Source organism: Tachypleus tridentatus, chromosome 9 (assembly GCF_004210375.1).
Source record: "Tachypleus tridentatus isolate NWPU-2018 chromosome 9, ASM421037v1, whole genome shotgun sequence".
NCBI lineage: Eukaryota > Metazoa > Arthropoda > Merostomata > Xiphosura > Limulidae > Tachypleus > Tachypleus tridentatus.
The window spans coordinates 141,197,777-141,215,500 of record NC_134833.1 but is presented as its reverse complement, the minus strand read 5'-3'; the positions used below and the strand labels follow the sequence as shown (position 1 = coordinate 141,215,500).

At 36.2% G+C, this 17,724-nt stretch overlaps 1 protein-coding gene across 10 annotated transcripts in view; it reads right to left on the bottom strand.

Moving 5' to 3' along the window:
* Positions 1-1,467: 1,467 nt before the first annotated feature.
* The window catches only part of LOC143226533 (apoptosis-stimulating of p53 protein 1-like), a 226,804-nt gene continuing 210,547 nt past the window's right edge, over positions 1,468-17,724 (bottom strand). For 7 of the 10 annotated variants that reach the window (XM_076457601.1, XM_076457603.1, XM_076457606.1 and 4 more), the window contains 10 exons: positions 17,469-17,665; positions 11,564-12,220; positions 8,860-9,284; positions 8,387-8,425; positions 5,918-6,573; positions 4,981-5,189; positions 4,646-4,779; positions 4,323-4,489; positions 3,312-3,511; positions 1,468-2,757 (listed from right to left, as the gene is read on the bottom strand). In XM_076457601.1, coding sequence (XP_076313716.1) covers positions 2,722-2,757; positions 3,312-3,511; positions 4,323-4,489; positions 4,646-4,779; positions 4,981-5,189; positions 5,918-6,573; positions 8,387-8,425; positions 8,860-9,284; positions 11,564-12,220; positions 17,469-17,665 — 2,720 coding nt within the window. In that variant the 3' untranslated portion in view covers positions 1,468-2,721. The remainder of the gene's footprint in view (positions 2,758-3,311; positions 3,512-4,322; positions 4,490-4,645; positions 4,780-4,980; positions 5,190-5,917; positions 6,574-8,386; positions 8,426-8,859; positions 9,285-11,563; positions 12,221-17,468; positions 17,666-17,724) is intronic. The other 3 variants (XM_076457602.1, XM_076457604.1, XM_076457610.1) reach the window with 1 other exon arrangement.

The window sequence follows — 17,724 nt, the reverse complement described above, 5'->3', positions numbered from 1 at the left end:
CAATGTCGTCAAAAGCGTTAGCTTACGGTTTCAGTAATATTAAGCCAAAAGAGCTTGAGAACAGTTCCCAGGTTTTAATATCTTAACGTTACGTTAAATACAAAAGCAAACCGAATATGAATTAACAGCACAGTTTAGTTTATGATAGGCAGTTTTAACATTCTTAATAATCTGTAAGGTAAATGATTGTTGTTAGTTGTTTTGCTTAGTTTTGAATTTCGCGCAAAGCTACACAAGGGCTATCTGCGCTAGCCGTCCCTAATTTAGCAGTATAAGACTAGAGAGAAGAAAGCTATTCATCACTACCCACCGCCAACTCTTGAGCTACTATTTTACCAACAAAAGTGGGATTGACTGTAACATTATAACGCCCCTACCGCTAAAAGGGCATGTTTGATGTGACGGGGATTTGAACCTGTGACACTCAAATTACGAGTCGAGTGTCTTAACCACCTAGCCATGCCAGGCCTCGAGTGTCTGGAATCAAGCACAAAGCTACATAACACTATGTGAAAAATTTTTACTTTTTCTTGTTCCTGGGCAGAAAGTGTTATTTCCAAATTGCTTATGCCTAAAGTAAATGGAAAGAGCTATTTTTCACTTCAAACTTTGCTTTTGTGACCTGTGAGCGTATATCGAAAACATGGTGGGAGACTATATTTGGGAGCTGATACGTGAAAGCGATTTACATTAGAGTCGCAAATCTCGAAAAACTACTCACTTCTAAACATTTTTGTATAACTTTACTATAAATACATGTAAATCTTGATTCATATGTTGTTTTATTCAGACCTTATGTAAATGAAAATGTGTAAATTTGCCCGTTTTTATATAGAAAATAGGTTAATTTCTAAATTTCATTATCCAGGTCACAAAAGCAAAATTTGAAGGGAATAATGGTCATTTTCTGTACTTTTACAACATAAGCAATTAGGAAATAACACATACTATCCAGGAACAAAACTTGTGTTACATAGTGTAATGGGTTATTCAAACCCAGTTTCTAGCGGTGTGAGTTTTCAGTGTGAGCCACTGGGGGCTTAGCTCTTGGTAACTTATTTGTTTTGGAATTTCGCACAAAGCTACTCTGTGCTAGCCGTCCCTAATTTAGTAGTGTAAGACTAGAGGGAAGGCAGCTAGTCATCACCACCCACCGCCAACTCTTGGGCTACTCTTTTACCAACGACTGTGGGATTGACCGTCACATTATAACACCCCCACGGCTGAAAGGGCGAGCATGTTTGGCGCGACTGGGATGCGAACCCGCGACCCTCAGATTATGAGTCGCACGCCTTAACACTCTTGGCCATGCCGGGCCGTCTTGGTAACTTAGAGTCAGGTTAAAACTGTATTCCCTCCTCTGACAACTATTAGAATAATGTTGATTTATTATTTTAAATTTTTATTGTTCATATAAAGACTAATTTGGCGGTGAAATTTAAAAGAAAACGACACTGTCCACACAACTTTCAATATGGAATGTTTTATTCAAGTAAAACATAAAATAAAATCTCCAGAGATATGTACTTCATAGATTCCACCACTGAGGCGCCATCTCAGTATTTCATTGTGTAAAATATCAAAAGCCTGCAAGTTTACTGGCTATCAAGAACGTGGAAGAACTTTCTTCGATATGAAGTCATCTGGACGAGACTGTTAATTGATATTTACGTCGGTTGGTAAGAGGCTTAAGAATAACATTCAATATAAAAGTTGCCTTACGTTTCAAACAAAGAAAAATAAATTTTGCCTTTCTCGTTAAAAAAAAACAAAAAACAGTACTGATAAAGTGACTAAAACCAGTACGTCAACCATGTTCAAATAAGTCTAACGATTTTACCTTAACTTTATAAGCAGTTTAGGAGTTATTTTATAAAACAGTAAGGTGATATGAGTGAACAAGTAACATTAGAATCATTTTTTTGAAAATCTGAAGAAATAAAACATCTTATGTCCTTCAACGATGGTAGCTATATAGCTTTCAGGGCCAGGTAGAGAATGTTTCGTTTCGCAATCACTAATATTGAAATACAGAAAGTTACACCGCTATGCTTTTGTAAAGTGCACAGTTCGGGCTAGTCGTTCTTGTCAGAAAACATAGAGTAAACGTAGAGATGAATTTAACCTCTTCGGATACTTCTTGAGAAAACAGATACCAATATTTTCAGCTCCTCCCTCTACCGGTAAGTTTAGTAATTAACGTATGTAGGAACCCGATCAAATGGACGGACAATTGGTCTTTCGTATGATACATGTTATACAAATTAACCAAAGCATTTCAGATTATCTAAGCTTCAGAAATACGCGAGGCGAGCAATTATTTTTTTCTATGTACACAAAGGGAATTTAAACAATACGTACAATTCGCCATATGCAGGATATCCAACTATAATTACTTTTTAAAAAATCTAGAATAAAAGTTAATTCACGATAGATACCTGGCCAGCAATACATGGCCCAGTGATGATCGTATTTATACACGTATTTACAACTGCTTCAGAATAACCCCATAAGCCACAGTCGAATAATTTGATTTTATAAAGAAGTAACAAGTTTATAGAACGAACAAAATGCAAAGGAAACATTTCCAACAGCACTTCTCTGAGTAGAGAAGATAGTGGCACTTGTTACTAAAATTATATCTCAACAAGTCTCGTACCATTCGAGACTACACGAGATTAGCAGAGACAGGGAGCATCGGCATATCTTGCTTGCTGCTTACTAGGAATCACGTTTCTTCGTCACTCTTGGGTAAAGCTGAAAAGGAAAATACATCATTAGATTATTTTAAAATACAGTTATGTTAATTACATACTTACAATTCGATTATAAATACATCATAAAAAATGCAAAGAGTGATAGTGCTTTGGGAAAATTTCACGTACGTATATCATAATTACAGCATACTGAAGAGACATCAGTAATATTTACCATAATATATTACGATAAAGCTAAAATTATCTTAGTTACTTTCTTTCTTCCCTTTTGTGTATTTCTATTAAAGTTCATGTGTTAAAAGTATACAATCACTAACTGTATTAATGTTTTCATATACTACGTTCACCTACTTGTTAATATAATAAATATATTTATAATTAAACTACAACATCAAAAGAGATGTTGTGTAACAAAAGAGTCCTGAAAGTGCAACTTTACATATTCGTTACCAGAAGTAACTTCTTATTATATTTATTATACACTACACTGACGAAATAAAACTTTTTATACTGCTAAGCCTACTTAGCGGTGGATTACCCGTTTTACTGATAAAGTGACAGCAAAATTTGAGAATAATAAAATATACCACTTACACCAACTAGATTTCTGGGAATATAACCTTCTCTGTCTTTAAGACGAGCCCACCACCAGTCTCTCTCTTGTTCGTCTCCTTTCCTCAGTACCACGATCATATCGCCATCTTTAAAAGACAATTCATCTTGATTCTGAGCTTCGTAATCATACACTGCGTATACAGCGCCACCATTTAAGATACCGAGTTTTTCTTGAACACCTACAAAAAAAAATGTAATTGATAAGTGAAAATCAGCATAAACTATGATTACTATTTATAAATATGTTTTGTTTTTTGTTTTTTATACAGTGATGGAGAAAAATAGGATAAGAAAAAGAAGCAATAATGAAAATGCATTTATAATCCAAGCTGGGGTAGGCCATAAACAGTCAAACAACTCTTCAAAGCGCCATCTAGGATCACAATCCTGAAATATTTTAATATAATAATTTTAAAGTGCTAATTCAACCGAATGTGTAACTCAGCGTCGAATCGACATCCCGATTGAAAACTTTAATCTCCGAAAAAACACTCACACATAACAATAATTATAAAAGTAGCCTCAAATTTGTTGGTTTATAATGCGTCAATAGGCCTTTCAACTGTATAAATCCATAAACTGTAGAGAACAAAACGAAATACGTTTCTTCACATGTTAGATACCACGTGCTTAACAGAATCGCGTGTTATCTGTCTTCGCGACTGATGGCCACAAATTTGACCAAATGGTCCATTTAGGTGACATTCATTTTAAACAATGTGCCATTGACTTGCTGTCCTGGTGTAGTACTCCGCAAGGATAATGATTCCAAACTAATAACGCTGTTTAAGCAACTGCACGCAACAAAATCCGTAATATCACACTTTCAATTCCTGATCATATGGTTTACTTCCACAAAATAGATCATGTTTGTTGATGAATGCCACTGGTAAGAAACTGGAAAATCGTAGAATATTTTAATTCAGTTTAATTTGTACTGACTAGAATAAGAAAACATACATCAAGTAATGGATAAAAAATTAAACCTACTGTAGAGGAACTCGGAGCAGCCATCATATCCCTCTTCGTCTTCCTCGCATTTCTCGGCGGCGGTGTCGTGGTCACTGAGTGTATTGGCAAATACACATGCGCCGTGCTCAACCAGAAATCTCACCATTGGCTGGTTGTTGCAAGAGGCTGCGCAATGAAGTGGAGTCCTATGAAGATACAAGTAATGAAAGTAGAATTCATCTTATCTCCGACATACATTTTAAAGGAAAGTTTTAAAACTTAAAAAAAAGGGTAGGCGTGTAGCAGCTTACGAAAATAAGGATTATGCATATGGACAACGAAAGAGGGAACTGACCACTCACCAACCATCACTGTCCTGAGCATTGACGTCACAACCAAACTCCACGAGAAATTTGACAATTTCAAAATGTCCTGCACAAATAGCGTTGTGAAGAGCAGTGATCCCTTCGTCATTAGCGGCGCTAGCATCGGGTACCTAATTCAGAAACAAGATAGAAAATAGACATGAAAACATTTACAACTACAGAACATTTTACCTTTAATGCCTTCTACAGAGTATACTATTTATTTTATATTTTCTTAGTCTTACGACGTATTCTGTTTTTGTTGAGACATTGTTACTACGTTAATTATTTTTGTTGTTAATATAAAAATTAACAAGAGTCGGTAACTTTACCTCTCTCGTGGTTTTCTTCACGAGCTCTAGCTCCCCCTCAAGAGCGGCGTCCAATAACAAAGCTAGGGGATCAAAGCTGACCCTCCGAGAGTTTTTGGTTGAATTTTTGGTTTTCAAGTTTCCTTTCTTAACTCTCCGTAAGGCGGCGCTGTTGTACATGTGCGAATGATCACTTTCATTGGTCTCGTTAAGTGCTTCGGTTTGTTGATCTAAAAGGTATGTAAAAATGATCTTCTTCAGTAAGCACACCGACATCGAGCAGTATTTTAAGAGTCTGACTTTTATATGCGGTTTTTAGCAAAACAAACTAACATTCACACAAGATTTATTACTATTCCAGGAATGGTTAAATGCTACACTTCGAATATCTCAATATTTCGGTAAACCGCGCCATTAGCTATCCTTTAAGTTTCTGCTTCTTCCTTGCCTTGGAGAATAGTCAAGTAGGAAGTTGCCCTCTGAGTGCAGCTAAAAGCAATATACCATACTACTAAATAAAAAAAACAACTTATTTTTAGTACAAGGTTTGTTTTAAATTTGGCGCAAAGCTACACAAGGGCTATCTGCGCTAGCCGTCCCTAATTTAGCAAAGACTGGAGGGAAGCTAGTCATCACCACCCACCGCCAACTCTTGGGCTACTCTTTTACCAATGAATTGACCGTACATAATAACACCCCCACGGCTGAAAGGGCGAACATGTTTGGTGTGACGACGATTCAAACCTGCGATCTTCCGATTACGAGTCGAGTGCTTTAACCACCTGGCCATGCCGGGCCATTTAGTACAAGGTTGCCCCACTTACACACAACCTACTGTCAATACACTGCACATTGAGAAAAGTTACAATTTGTTTTGGGGGGAAAAGAATAATCACCTGAAAATCTGAACCTATAACGAACAGTGTAAGTACAAAGAAGACCATAAAACTTAACTTACCAGAAACATGTGCTTGACCATTGTCCGTGCTGACCGAGTCTCCGTCTCCATCTGGTCGTATACCGTTTTCTAAGTCCAGAATAGCATTTCCATTAAATTGATCCAAATGATCCGTTTGGTTCGGTGGACTCTTGTTTAGGTGCTTGGAATTCGAAGTTACATTCTCAGTTTCCAGCACTCCTCTGTCTGTGACGTCATTTCCATCTTGTGTTTCTATGTGGGCGGGTCCACCAAGATCAGTAGGGGTCTGATGGTTCTCAGGGAATAGGAAAGCTGGTGGCATTGCAATACGCCGGTTTATGCTGACATGGACGCTTTGGTTCGGGGAAATTCTCCCACTACTAGTCCCCTCCGTTACTTGTTTTTGGGTGGATACACTCTGCTGTCCTTTAACCCTTGGCTGGTCACTACTTGGTGGGATCTTGATGGTGAGTGGTTTGGGTCTTATCGGTAATTTCTCCCTCTTGTCTTCATACTCCATATTACTACCTGACAAGTCACCAGTGTGGTCCCTAACACCACTAGACTTGAATTGAGGTGTGCGTGATGGATGTTCATGGCGATATACGTGGTTCATCGCTTTGGTAAACTGGTCAAGGGCTTCTTGACCAACTCTCTGAGTATGACGTTGCACGACTTTTGGTTGTACCATATACCTACATGCAAAATAAAATAATTTCCTTCAAAATGAAAAAAATGCACATCAGACAGAATACAAGTTTTTATTGATATTTTGTTCTGTTTTAGACTTGGGTCAACTGATCGGAAGTGAGGACAAACGTGTAAGGTGAAAGAACACACGACGTTTTTGTCGTGACGTCACAAACTTGATCTGTCATTTGAGGAACACGTGAAAACAAAGGTATCAGAGACCGATCAAAAGCAACATACGTTATAGCAGTTTCCACTTGTAACTCAAAATATTCCAACTACAAGGAAGTTATTGTAGAGAGATAATAACTTGAGAATTTGATTTTTAAATTAATAATCCATGCTAATCTTATTTAATCTGTACACATAATAACACCCATTTCTTCAGCGCGCCATTATAGCTTGTAATATGTCCAGTCCATAAAAAACAACAACAAACTAATAAGTCTACCATATTAATATGCTGGTGTTTTCGTCCTGGGAAAATCAATATCGCTGAATACAGTTTTAAAAACATCTTCAGAAGTCTTTATTAGTTGTGATTTAGCAGTCAAAATAACAATGTTCCAACTTATTTTTACCTCTTTAATGCTTACATTTATTTTCATTTATTTTCTTTGAACATAAATTTATGTGAACAATTTAATTAAAAGTCTTCTACTGAAGGAAGCATTATGTAAAAAGTCTATCACTACTAGCGCCCTCTAAAACGAATTACTAAACTTTAGCACACTTAATGGCGCAAGCACCCATACGGTATTCTAAGGTTATAATAAGGTTTTAAAGTAATTACTGGATTAAAGAGACTTCAGATGTTAGGAAATCGCTGGTGGGAAATTGCCATTGTCACATGTTTGTATGTATTCCTTTTCAATTAGTTTAAATAAATCAGCCATTAGGCACAGCTTCTCCGACTTTCGTACTGACAATATTCACCGACTAAATATTTGAATAAATTACCATCAACGCCGGTCAACTTGTACCAGTAACATTCTTTTTCTTTACTTTGATACGAATAAAAAGACTGAAATCAGTTTCGTGGATATGCGTATATAATATTAAAAGAAGTAAGTGTAGCCATTTCATTAGGCTTAGCGACGGTATTATTGATGCTATTTGTATACAGGTCTCGCTTGGTGAGAATTCGTTACGTTTAATAGCAAAAATCTTAATAGCAAATCCTTAAAAAAACACACAAAAAAAGCACAATATAACGATTAAATCAAAAACTGAGACATAATAAAATAAACATATTAATAATATCAAATAAACAACTTAAAATAAATAATTACGTCTAAAATTATGCATATGTATATACATATATAAAAGGTTTAACTGCTTCACAGTTCATCCTAAACTCTTAAAAATATATTAGTTTTTGGCAATTCAATAGATGGCGTTCGTGCAGAAAATAATGTACCTTTTAATTGAAAGTATCTGGCAGATAAACGAGTATAAATTAGAGGTTTACATATTGTTTAGTTAATTCTAAACGATTAGTATATGCTAAAATGATAAGACTAACCATCCAAATGCGTTCCACTTTAGCATACAATACCAACTTATAATATGAAAAATATCAAAATGTGCAGATTTCATTGTTTTTTTCCTGCGAAACGTTACGGCTTTATAAACAATAAGCATGTTTGACTTATTCGTTTATCATGCTGCTGACTTCTACATTCTGTGTTCTAACATGGAAACATAAATTAATACACACAGAAGACATTCACTTTCGTTAGAGGCCGTTAGTTGTTAGAATTCGACATTTGGAGAAAAATGAGCTCCCTCTAGGGAACCAAAAACAAATCACTTTACCTCATTACAATTCGATAATACAGAAGACGTTCTCTGTAGCTGTGAAAGCAAAATAGAAATATATTTAAATGCGCGTTGTACATAAAACATGAACGTATTTATGTGCACATGGTACATTTACATATATGAAACTTAGCAAAAGGAAATGTTCTTTATACTTCAGTAAATGTCTTTACGAGGAACTGTAGTAAGTACTAATATCACATTTATAAGTCTATAATAGTAACTTTATGAATGAAATTAAGTCTCAAGCACATATATATCGATAATTCCTTTTAAACGTCATCCGAATGACATCACTGTCACGTGGAAAAATACAACAAAGTGTAAAGTAAACCTAATGCAAGTTAAACCTATTTAATATTTATTTGCGTGATTTTACTTTCCCTTTTATATCCAGATGGAAGTTATTTCTTTACAAATGTTTTCTTATGATTATGAAAAATAAACTGAACACGAAATTATGTCAGCACCTGAATCCGTTAGTGCACTTGTTTGTCTGTTTTTCAGGACCTTTTAGAATTGATATGGCCGAGTTCACTGAATCTAAGGAAGTTTCCGCATAACCTCTTTCAGAAGAAAATCCATTTTCACTCAGGTGATGGGTTTGTCGGGGTGGGGGAACGGGCTTCACTGGAATGGGAGGTTTGGGTGCAGGGGAAGGTTTTATGGTAGAAGTGATATTAGTTGGCAAGTTGATCTCTCGTGCTGATACAACTGGATGACTGTCTGAGGAACCATTACGTCTCGGACTAGTCGATGATTGAACCCCCTCGCGAGAGGCAGAAGGCTGGGACAGTAGAAGAGGGTTCACATCTGTCCTCGAGGGGTTTCCTTGAGTCGTTGGTTTTGGTTTCGGTAAAGTCGGGGGTGGCCTGATATTGGTCAGATATGGAAGCTAAAAGTAGAAATTGATCTCATAACAACAGAATTGTAAACGCAACAATACTTTTATACTGGAATAACAGAAATAGTAATTGAGAAACAAAAACAATATAGTGACAATATCTTTTTTAAACAATTTCAGCTGAAATGTGTGCTCAACTACAGTACAAGTGTTAAGACATTGTACTGAAGAAGAACATTAAATACTTTATTCCAGAAACAAGGCGAGGTCTTGTTAACTAGAAACAGAAATGGCATAATTATTTAACACTGACACACTGTAGGAACAATAAAAATCTCAATTAGTTAACATTGACACACTGTAGTAACAATAGAAATCTCAATTATTTAACACTGACACACTGTAGTAACAATAGAAATCTCAATTATTTAACACTGACACACTGTAGGAATAATAAAAATCTCAATTAGTTAACATTGACACACTGTAGTAACAATAGAAATCTCAATTATTTAACACTGACACACTGTAGTAACAATAGAAATCTCAATTATTTAACACTGACACACTGTAGGAATAATAAAAATCTCAATTAATTAACATTGACACACTGTAGTAACAATAAAAATCTCAATTAATTAACATTGACACACTGTAGTAACAATAGAAATCTCAATTGTTTAACACTGACACACTGTAGTAACAATAGAAATCTCCATTCGTTAACACTGATACACTGCAGTAATGATACAGTAATCAGCAATTGATTAATACACACACATACACACACACACACACTAGCGATAAGATGGTAACCAGTGTTAAAGATAACGTTATATGAAACCGTAATTTAAAAATGGATTTTGTTTTGTAAACAATAATTCAATATTATTAGCAAGGTTTCATTTCTGTGTTTCTTATAGCAAAGCCACATCGAACTCTCTCCGTTGTCCACCGAAGGGAATTGAACCACTGAATTTAGAGTTGTAAATCTGTAGACGTTTGGTCTTACATAGTTAGTTTACAATGTTCTCGTGTATACTTACTAGTAAATTAAAAAAAATAAAGAATTACAATATTTCTGAACTCCTCTATTTCACAAAGGCCCGGCATCGCCAGGTGGGTTAAGACGTTCGACTCGTAATCTGAGGTTCGCGGGTTCGAATCCCCGTCACACCAAACATGATCGCCGTGGAGGCGTTATAATGTGCGATCAATCCCACAATTTGTTGATAAAAGAGCAGCCCAAGAGTTGGCAGTGGGTGGTGATGGCTAGCTGCTTTCCCTTTAGTATTACACTGCTAAATTAGGGACGGCTAGCGCAAATAGCCTTCGAGTAGTTTTGCGCGAAATTCAAAACAAACAATTTCACACACACAAAAAAAAGCCTACTAGGTGTGCCAGTGGTAAACTAGAGGTCTTAAACTGTAAAATTCGAATTCGATCTTTGCGCCAGATACACAAATCTGTCGCGCAGTTTTACTCTAGAAAACAAGCAAACTGAAAACGAAAAAAAAAAAATCAGAATTGCCTCATTAAAACGAAATGTTAGTCGGATTTCCTATCATCATACTTCGCGAAAAATATTTTTTTTTGTGACATACTAAATCTAATAAAAGATTATAGTCCAAGTTCTTTGCGGTGAAACATTTTTCTAAAGTTAAGCCTATTTTGTAGCGAAAGGCAGGAGATACATTACATTTGTAAAACAGAATACTGAACATTACAGCTGCGGTTTCTTCTTTATAACAACACTGTTTTACACACATCCAGTAGATATTTTGATTTCGAAAAGAGGGAATTAATTATGCACATTGTTTTTCTGCTAGTATACTACAAAAATACATTTTCTAAAACAGATGTAATCTCGAAAAACGTTTAAATTTTGTGAAAAATTTAACTAACTGGGGCGCAAGATGGCCCTGTAACAGAGCTCTGGATTTCGGATCTAGTAAGCGAGATTCGAACGCGTACTTACTAGAAAATATTTTCCTCATTTGAAACTGTGGATAGATTATAAGAGTGGGATTCTATCTATTGACATGAATGGTCAAGCACTGCTGACTAGGCTGCATTTCCTCTGGTCAGTAGTTCAAAATTAGGGACGGCAGTATGAAAACAATATTTGCTGCTTTGTCATCGAAAATCCAGCGGGCTATTATCTCCTTTAACACATCACCATATGCATTTCTCTTTACTAAGAGATTTTACAGATGTGGCATTTCATTTCAAATCTAACATTTAAATACAAAGAAAAATTGCTTTAAATGATATTCTAGACATGCTTTACCGTTTTGCAAAATCACTTACAAAAAGAATAATTTACTTACATTGTTACAGCCGGGCTGTCCTTGCGGTATGACATTACTACTAAGACGTCCTGTAGAAACAGAAAGTGTACTGGGAATAAAATCGTTAGGCCTTAGGCTAGCGTGAAGAGGAAGAGGGGAGAGTTTCCCAGAAGGTGGAGGGATCAAAGTGGGTTTCATGGCTTGCTGCTGCTTAGTGTTAGGAGAAGCTGTGACACTCTCTTCTCCATTCTCTTCAGAGCTGGTGTCATCTTTCCAATTTTTTACGGTGAACTTGGTATTGTATGGCAGTGTTTGGTACTTTGGATCATTTTTATTGTTGGCAAACTCACTCAGTTCTTGGATGCCTTTTACGCCCCCTAACGGAGCGTCTAAGTCGTCTTGAACCCTTTCTGGTTCTACGGATGCTTGTTTTAGAGGTTCCACGGCAACGATTTTGGTATTGGAGGTTCGTGGGTGTACCTTCGTTGAACCAGTTCGTATATACGCTTGCTTGGCCACATTAGCGGCATGAATCTTGTTAGACATCTGTTGGTTCAACATCCGCTTCCGGTGGAGACGTTGCTGTAATTCGGCAATTCGTTGGTCCATTCCTGAAATATCTTCCTGACGTTTTGCTAGAGTCTCCCTCTGGTGTGCAATTCTTTCATTTTGCTGTTCATTAAGTTTTGTGCGATACTAGAAAAATAAAACAATAAAAATATTTTACCAACAGAACTTTTACATCGTAAATAGTTTTATGCCATAAAATCATTCAGCTTTAGCGTTTACCATCTCTACAAGAACATGCAAGTATACTGAAAATGAATAAAAAATTAAAATATTTTTGTCGAGCGCGACAGAAAACAGATGTTTACGTTCCACGAGTGTGAGACAAACAAACATGTCCTCAAAGATGGGTGTAACGCATTTGAACTCACAACGTTTTTTTTTTAGATACCACGGTCTTCAATAGAAAGGGTATCACACTGCGGTACTAGTAATGTTGACGTTGTCACAATGTAACCTGCCGAAACCGAGAAAACAGTTGTTTAAGGAAAGCATCACCTTCAACTTTAGTAATTATGACGATACGAGAACTAAGTGAAATCAGATTAGAGAATTGTTTTATACATATTGAGTGTTTCAAAAGATGCTTTTCTGTTCAGGCAACTACGGTGGACACAATAGTGTGAAACTTGGTGCGTTGAACATGTGGAAGACAACATATACAATTAAATAGGTGTTATGATGAACCATGACAAAGACAACACATACAGTCGTATGGGTGTTATGATAAACCTTGAGGAAGGCAGCACATACAGTCACATGTTATATTATGATGACCCATGAGGAAGACAACATATACAGTCAACAGGCAAATAGTGGGTATTATGATGAACCATGAGAAAGACAATATCCACAGTCGTGTGGTGCGTTACTGGAAATAACTGTAAAATTTCCAGAATATCATTTCATGCCGAGTGTAACCGAATGAATAATTGATGTTTAAAGAGAGAAACTGCACAGTGTTTCAATGATAACTACTTAACTGTTTCAAATAAACCATTTCTCACTTGGGCTTAAGACAGCTAATACACCTGAACACAAACGTCTTACGGTTAAAAACTGAACTTATCTTGCGTAGCTTCGCAGCACGTTTCTTAAACCAATTTTCACGAGGACGACAATGTTTACAGTTCTCAGCTACACGAAAATGGTGTCGTATACGACGAATGAGAAAGCAGAATACAATGCTGTCTAAAAGTGTCAGGACAAAGTCAACAATTAGATTTCAGGCTACTCTCAAAGAATAATGGAAAGTGAAATATTAAACTTATTAATCTTCATACTTAGTACGATAGAAACTCAGTGGAAATGCTTGAGTTTAGCAAACAGTTAATATTTTGTGGCTCTCCCTTTTGCTTTAATAACTGCGGGTAGCTTTTCAGGCGTTGTTGCAACATATTTAATCAAAGTGTTTTGTGGGATTTTGCTCTAAATTTCTCTAATACTTTCCCATAAAGTTTCTTTGAATTTAACTTCTGATATGTCAAGTTTTTGATCAACCAAACCCCAGATCTGCTCAGCAGGGTTAATATCAAGGCTCTGAAGGGATCGATCACTGTATCATTTAAATGACTCCAGCAGCTTCTTTCTCAGCAAACTCATTTCTGCTTAGGTTAGATGAGTGTTTGGGTCATTATATTCTTGATAGTGGAATCCTTTACCAATAATAGGTAAACCACTGGTTATACCATGACGGATTATTATCTGGTGGTATTTACGCTGGTACATTAGTTCATCTACCTTACATTTGCATTTTTCTGTTGCCTCAACAGAAAAATACCCTCAAACCATCAGACTGCCTCTCCCATGCTTCATGGTGGGTGCTATCTTTTATCTTTCTTCCGTCAAACCAACAACCTACGCTTTAAACTAAATATTTCAAACTTGGATTCATCCATCCATAACACCTTTTTCCAATCATCAACAGTCCAGTTTTGGTACTTTTCAGCACATTTCAGTCTCTTGACAATATTTGGAGGTTAAATGTTTTCAAACTGCTGCATAACCAAATATTCCATTCTGGTTAAGTCTTCTTGATACTGTAGATCTGGACACTTTTCTGTCATTTGGTACGTGGTTGTTTATATCATGCTTTAATCAGTGATAGTTTTTCTTCTATACCGAAGGCTACATAAACAAAGATACTTAAAATCAGTATTATTGAGTCAAGGTGTTCTGTCTCTTTCTTTCATATTTTCAAATTTACCTTTCTTGGTCTCGCGATCTACATGACAAAGTTTGAGGAACATTTCAAGTCCGCATCAATTTATCGAGAGTCCAACCAGCATCACCTAAATTTTATGCGAACTCTCTGCTCTTTTAACAATTCTCTACGCTTTTTTGGGCCGTGGCATGACAACAAAACATAATATATTGTGTTAAACAGAGCCTTAACTAATGTTGATATTCCACTGGATAAACTTGTCAGTGTTGCAACAGATGGAGTACCTGCAATGATATGGAAAAATACAGGATTAATTGCACTCATAAAATGTGATCCCAGCTTTCCAGAGTTTCTTCCTGTTCATTGCATTATTCATCGTGAACACCTGGCAGTCAGATACTTCAAGTATGAAGATGTTATGAAATTTGTTCTTGAAATTATCAATTTCATATGCTTAAATGGGAAGACCCACCGACAGTTCAGAATGTTTATTGAAGAACTGGAGCTTGAAGATAAACCCAGTGATGTCTCTTTCTACTGTATTGTGAGGCGGCTGTCAACTTGTAATGTCTTAAATAGGTATGTGGATCTGTTGGAGCCTATTATAACTTTTCTTGAAGAAAAGAAAAGATCCTATCCTCAACTAGGAAATGATGAATGGATGCAAGATCTAATGTTTTTTATTGATATAAGGAATCATCTACATACTCTCAACTTGGCACTCCAGGGAAAGGATAAGATTGTTTTTGATCTTACTCAGACAATTTTCAGTTTACAGAATGAAATAAGACTTCAAAGAGATGTTATTTTTCTATTCTCAAAAGGAGAGTAAATACATTCCCTGATATTGAAATAAAAGATCGCAAACTAAAAGAGTACAAAGATAAATTACAAGGACTACTTGATAATTTCCTGGGCAGGTTTGATAACTTGCAGAAGCTGAAGCCATGTTTTGTCTTTCTTGTAACTCTATTCATGGTTGATGTGATCAGTGATGGTTGTCCAATTCTCGAACCTCTGGTTACAGAATCATCTGCTGTGGAAATGGAACTAATAGAGCTACAGGAGGATCTGGGTCAAAAGATGATCCATAAATCCCATTCTACAATTAAGTCATGGAAGCAAGTTCCAGAAATAAAATATCCTGAAGTGAAGAAAACCAGTGTGCAACTCATCTCAATTTTCAGCACAACATACTGCTGTGAATCACTACACTCTGTAATGATGTTTGTGAAGTCAAACCATCGTGTAATCCTTACAAATCAACACCTGAAGGGGCTATTTCGTACAGCCTTAACGACATATCAGCCAGAATTTCAACAACTCACAAGACCTCTACTAGCAGTAAATAGTCTAATAATTGTATCAATATCTGTTTACGTCAAAAACATATTAGGATAAGACTAAAATTTTGTAAGGTGGTATCTGATTAAAACATCTCTAATTTTATTGTTTTACACATTTAACTCCATGTTTTGACCAGATATTTACTAAGACAAATATCATTAAAATATCTGTTTTTACCTCTTTTATTTTTATTTTTGGCAGTATCATTTAATGTTAATTAAATGCAAATTTGGATATCTTTCTTAGATGTTTCCGTAGTTCATTATCATATTAAATACGCTCAATAATCAGCTAGGATTTTGAAAACATTTGGTATATGTAAGTGTACTTTGTGATTATTGAAACTAATACAAATTAAAAGTTTAAAAACTACATACATGAATAAATATTATTATGTACATGTATTTATTAATATTTATTTAAAACTTACGTAACAAAATGTGCAAGTAACAATAAAAAACGTGTGTGTAATATTTGTTCATGTCTAGCAGCTCTCAAACATCTGGCTCTAACGTTAAGCAAGTTTGGCCACTCCTGTTCCAGCAAACACCAGTACCATATACTTGCTAGCTTCTTTCTATATAGCTAAGACACTGTATGGGGTACCATGACAGGTATTTCAGACCCTAAATTTGATCAGTATGTTCATTCAAGCAGAACCTTTTATGGCATGTCCTTAGTATAAGTATGTGGGAATTTTAAAGTACAAGTATTCTCACCCTGGCTCATTCAGCTGTCAACAGTGATGCCTATTTGTTTTTTGAAATTGCGCGCAAGACTACACGAGGGCTGTCTGCACTAGCCGCCCCTAATTTAGCAGTGTAAGACTAGAGGGAAGGCATCACCACCCACCGCCAACTCTTGGGCAACTCTTTTACCAACAAATAGTGGGATTGGCTGTAACATTATAACGCCCCCACAACTGAAAGCGTAAGCATGTTTGGTGTGATGGGGATTTGAACCTACGACCCTCAGTTTGCGAGTCGCAACAGGGATGAGTGAAGTATTACCTTAGTGTTAAAATGTAGATTTTGTAATGATATGGATGAATTAGCACCTTAAATGGAAAGAAAGACACAAATATTATCTTGTTCCAACACTTTCGTACAGTACTATATGTTTCAACCGGTAGAACAGGTACCCATTAAAAAGTAATAACAGTTTTTTAGCAGTACAAACACATAAAAGGGATCTTTACTTTAACCATCATGTTAAATTGTTCACTTATTTTAAAGAAGAACATAAGATGGGCAGGGCGTGTTTGGAACACATTAACGTGATAAAACTGGCATCATTACTAAGGAAAAAAAACCTTTAACGATATTTTAGTGGTATTTTTTATTTTTGCATACGCAGAATAGATTAATTTTAACTTGAGATTTTCTGTTCCTTTTAAGAGTAAAGCTCTAAAACAGACTATCTCAGCTCTGTCTACCATGGATATAGAAACTAGGATTTCTAGTTTGCTTAGAATTTCGCGCAAAACTACACGAGAGCTGTCAGCGCTAGCCGTCCCTGATTTAGCAGTGACATACTAGAGGGAAGACAGCTGCTAATCACCACCCATCGCTAACTCTTGGGCTATTCTTTTTCTAACGAATAATGGGATTGATTGTGTTATTATTACGCTCCACGGCTGAAAGAGCGAAAATGTTTGATTGGATGGGGGTTGAAATCCGTGTCAAGCGCTCTAAACAACCTCGCCATTTTGGACTCCCATATTAAACATCATTACTACTGTGTTAAAAGACGAGTCTCTGTTCAACAGATACGTTTATAAAAAAAAACTTGAGGTACCACTGAAACGGTTTTGATGATGTACTGTGAAATATGCTGCACCTGAAACAGAAAATAAAACATACTCACCAATAACTCCTGTTTTAGTTTTTCCACCTCCAAGGCAGCAGGCAGAGAAGCTTTGGTATTACTGGTCTTGAGCCCGTTTAGATTACCTCGACGTAGTTCCTCCAGCTGCCGCGTGAGGTCCTCCACCTTTGCCACTGCTAACGAAAGTTCTTTCTCCTTCTCATTAAAAAGAGCCCGGATAGAATCAAGCTCTGCTCCTGCGCAAAGAGAAGAAAAATGTGAGAAAGATAAATACAAGTTGTTAAAAGTATTTTTT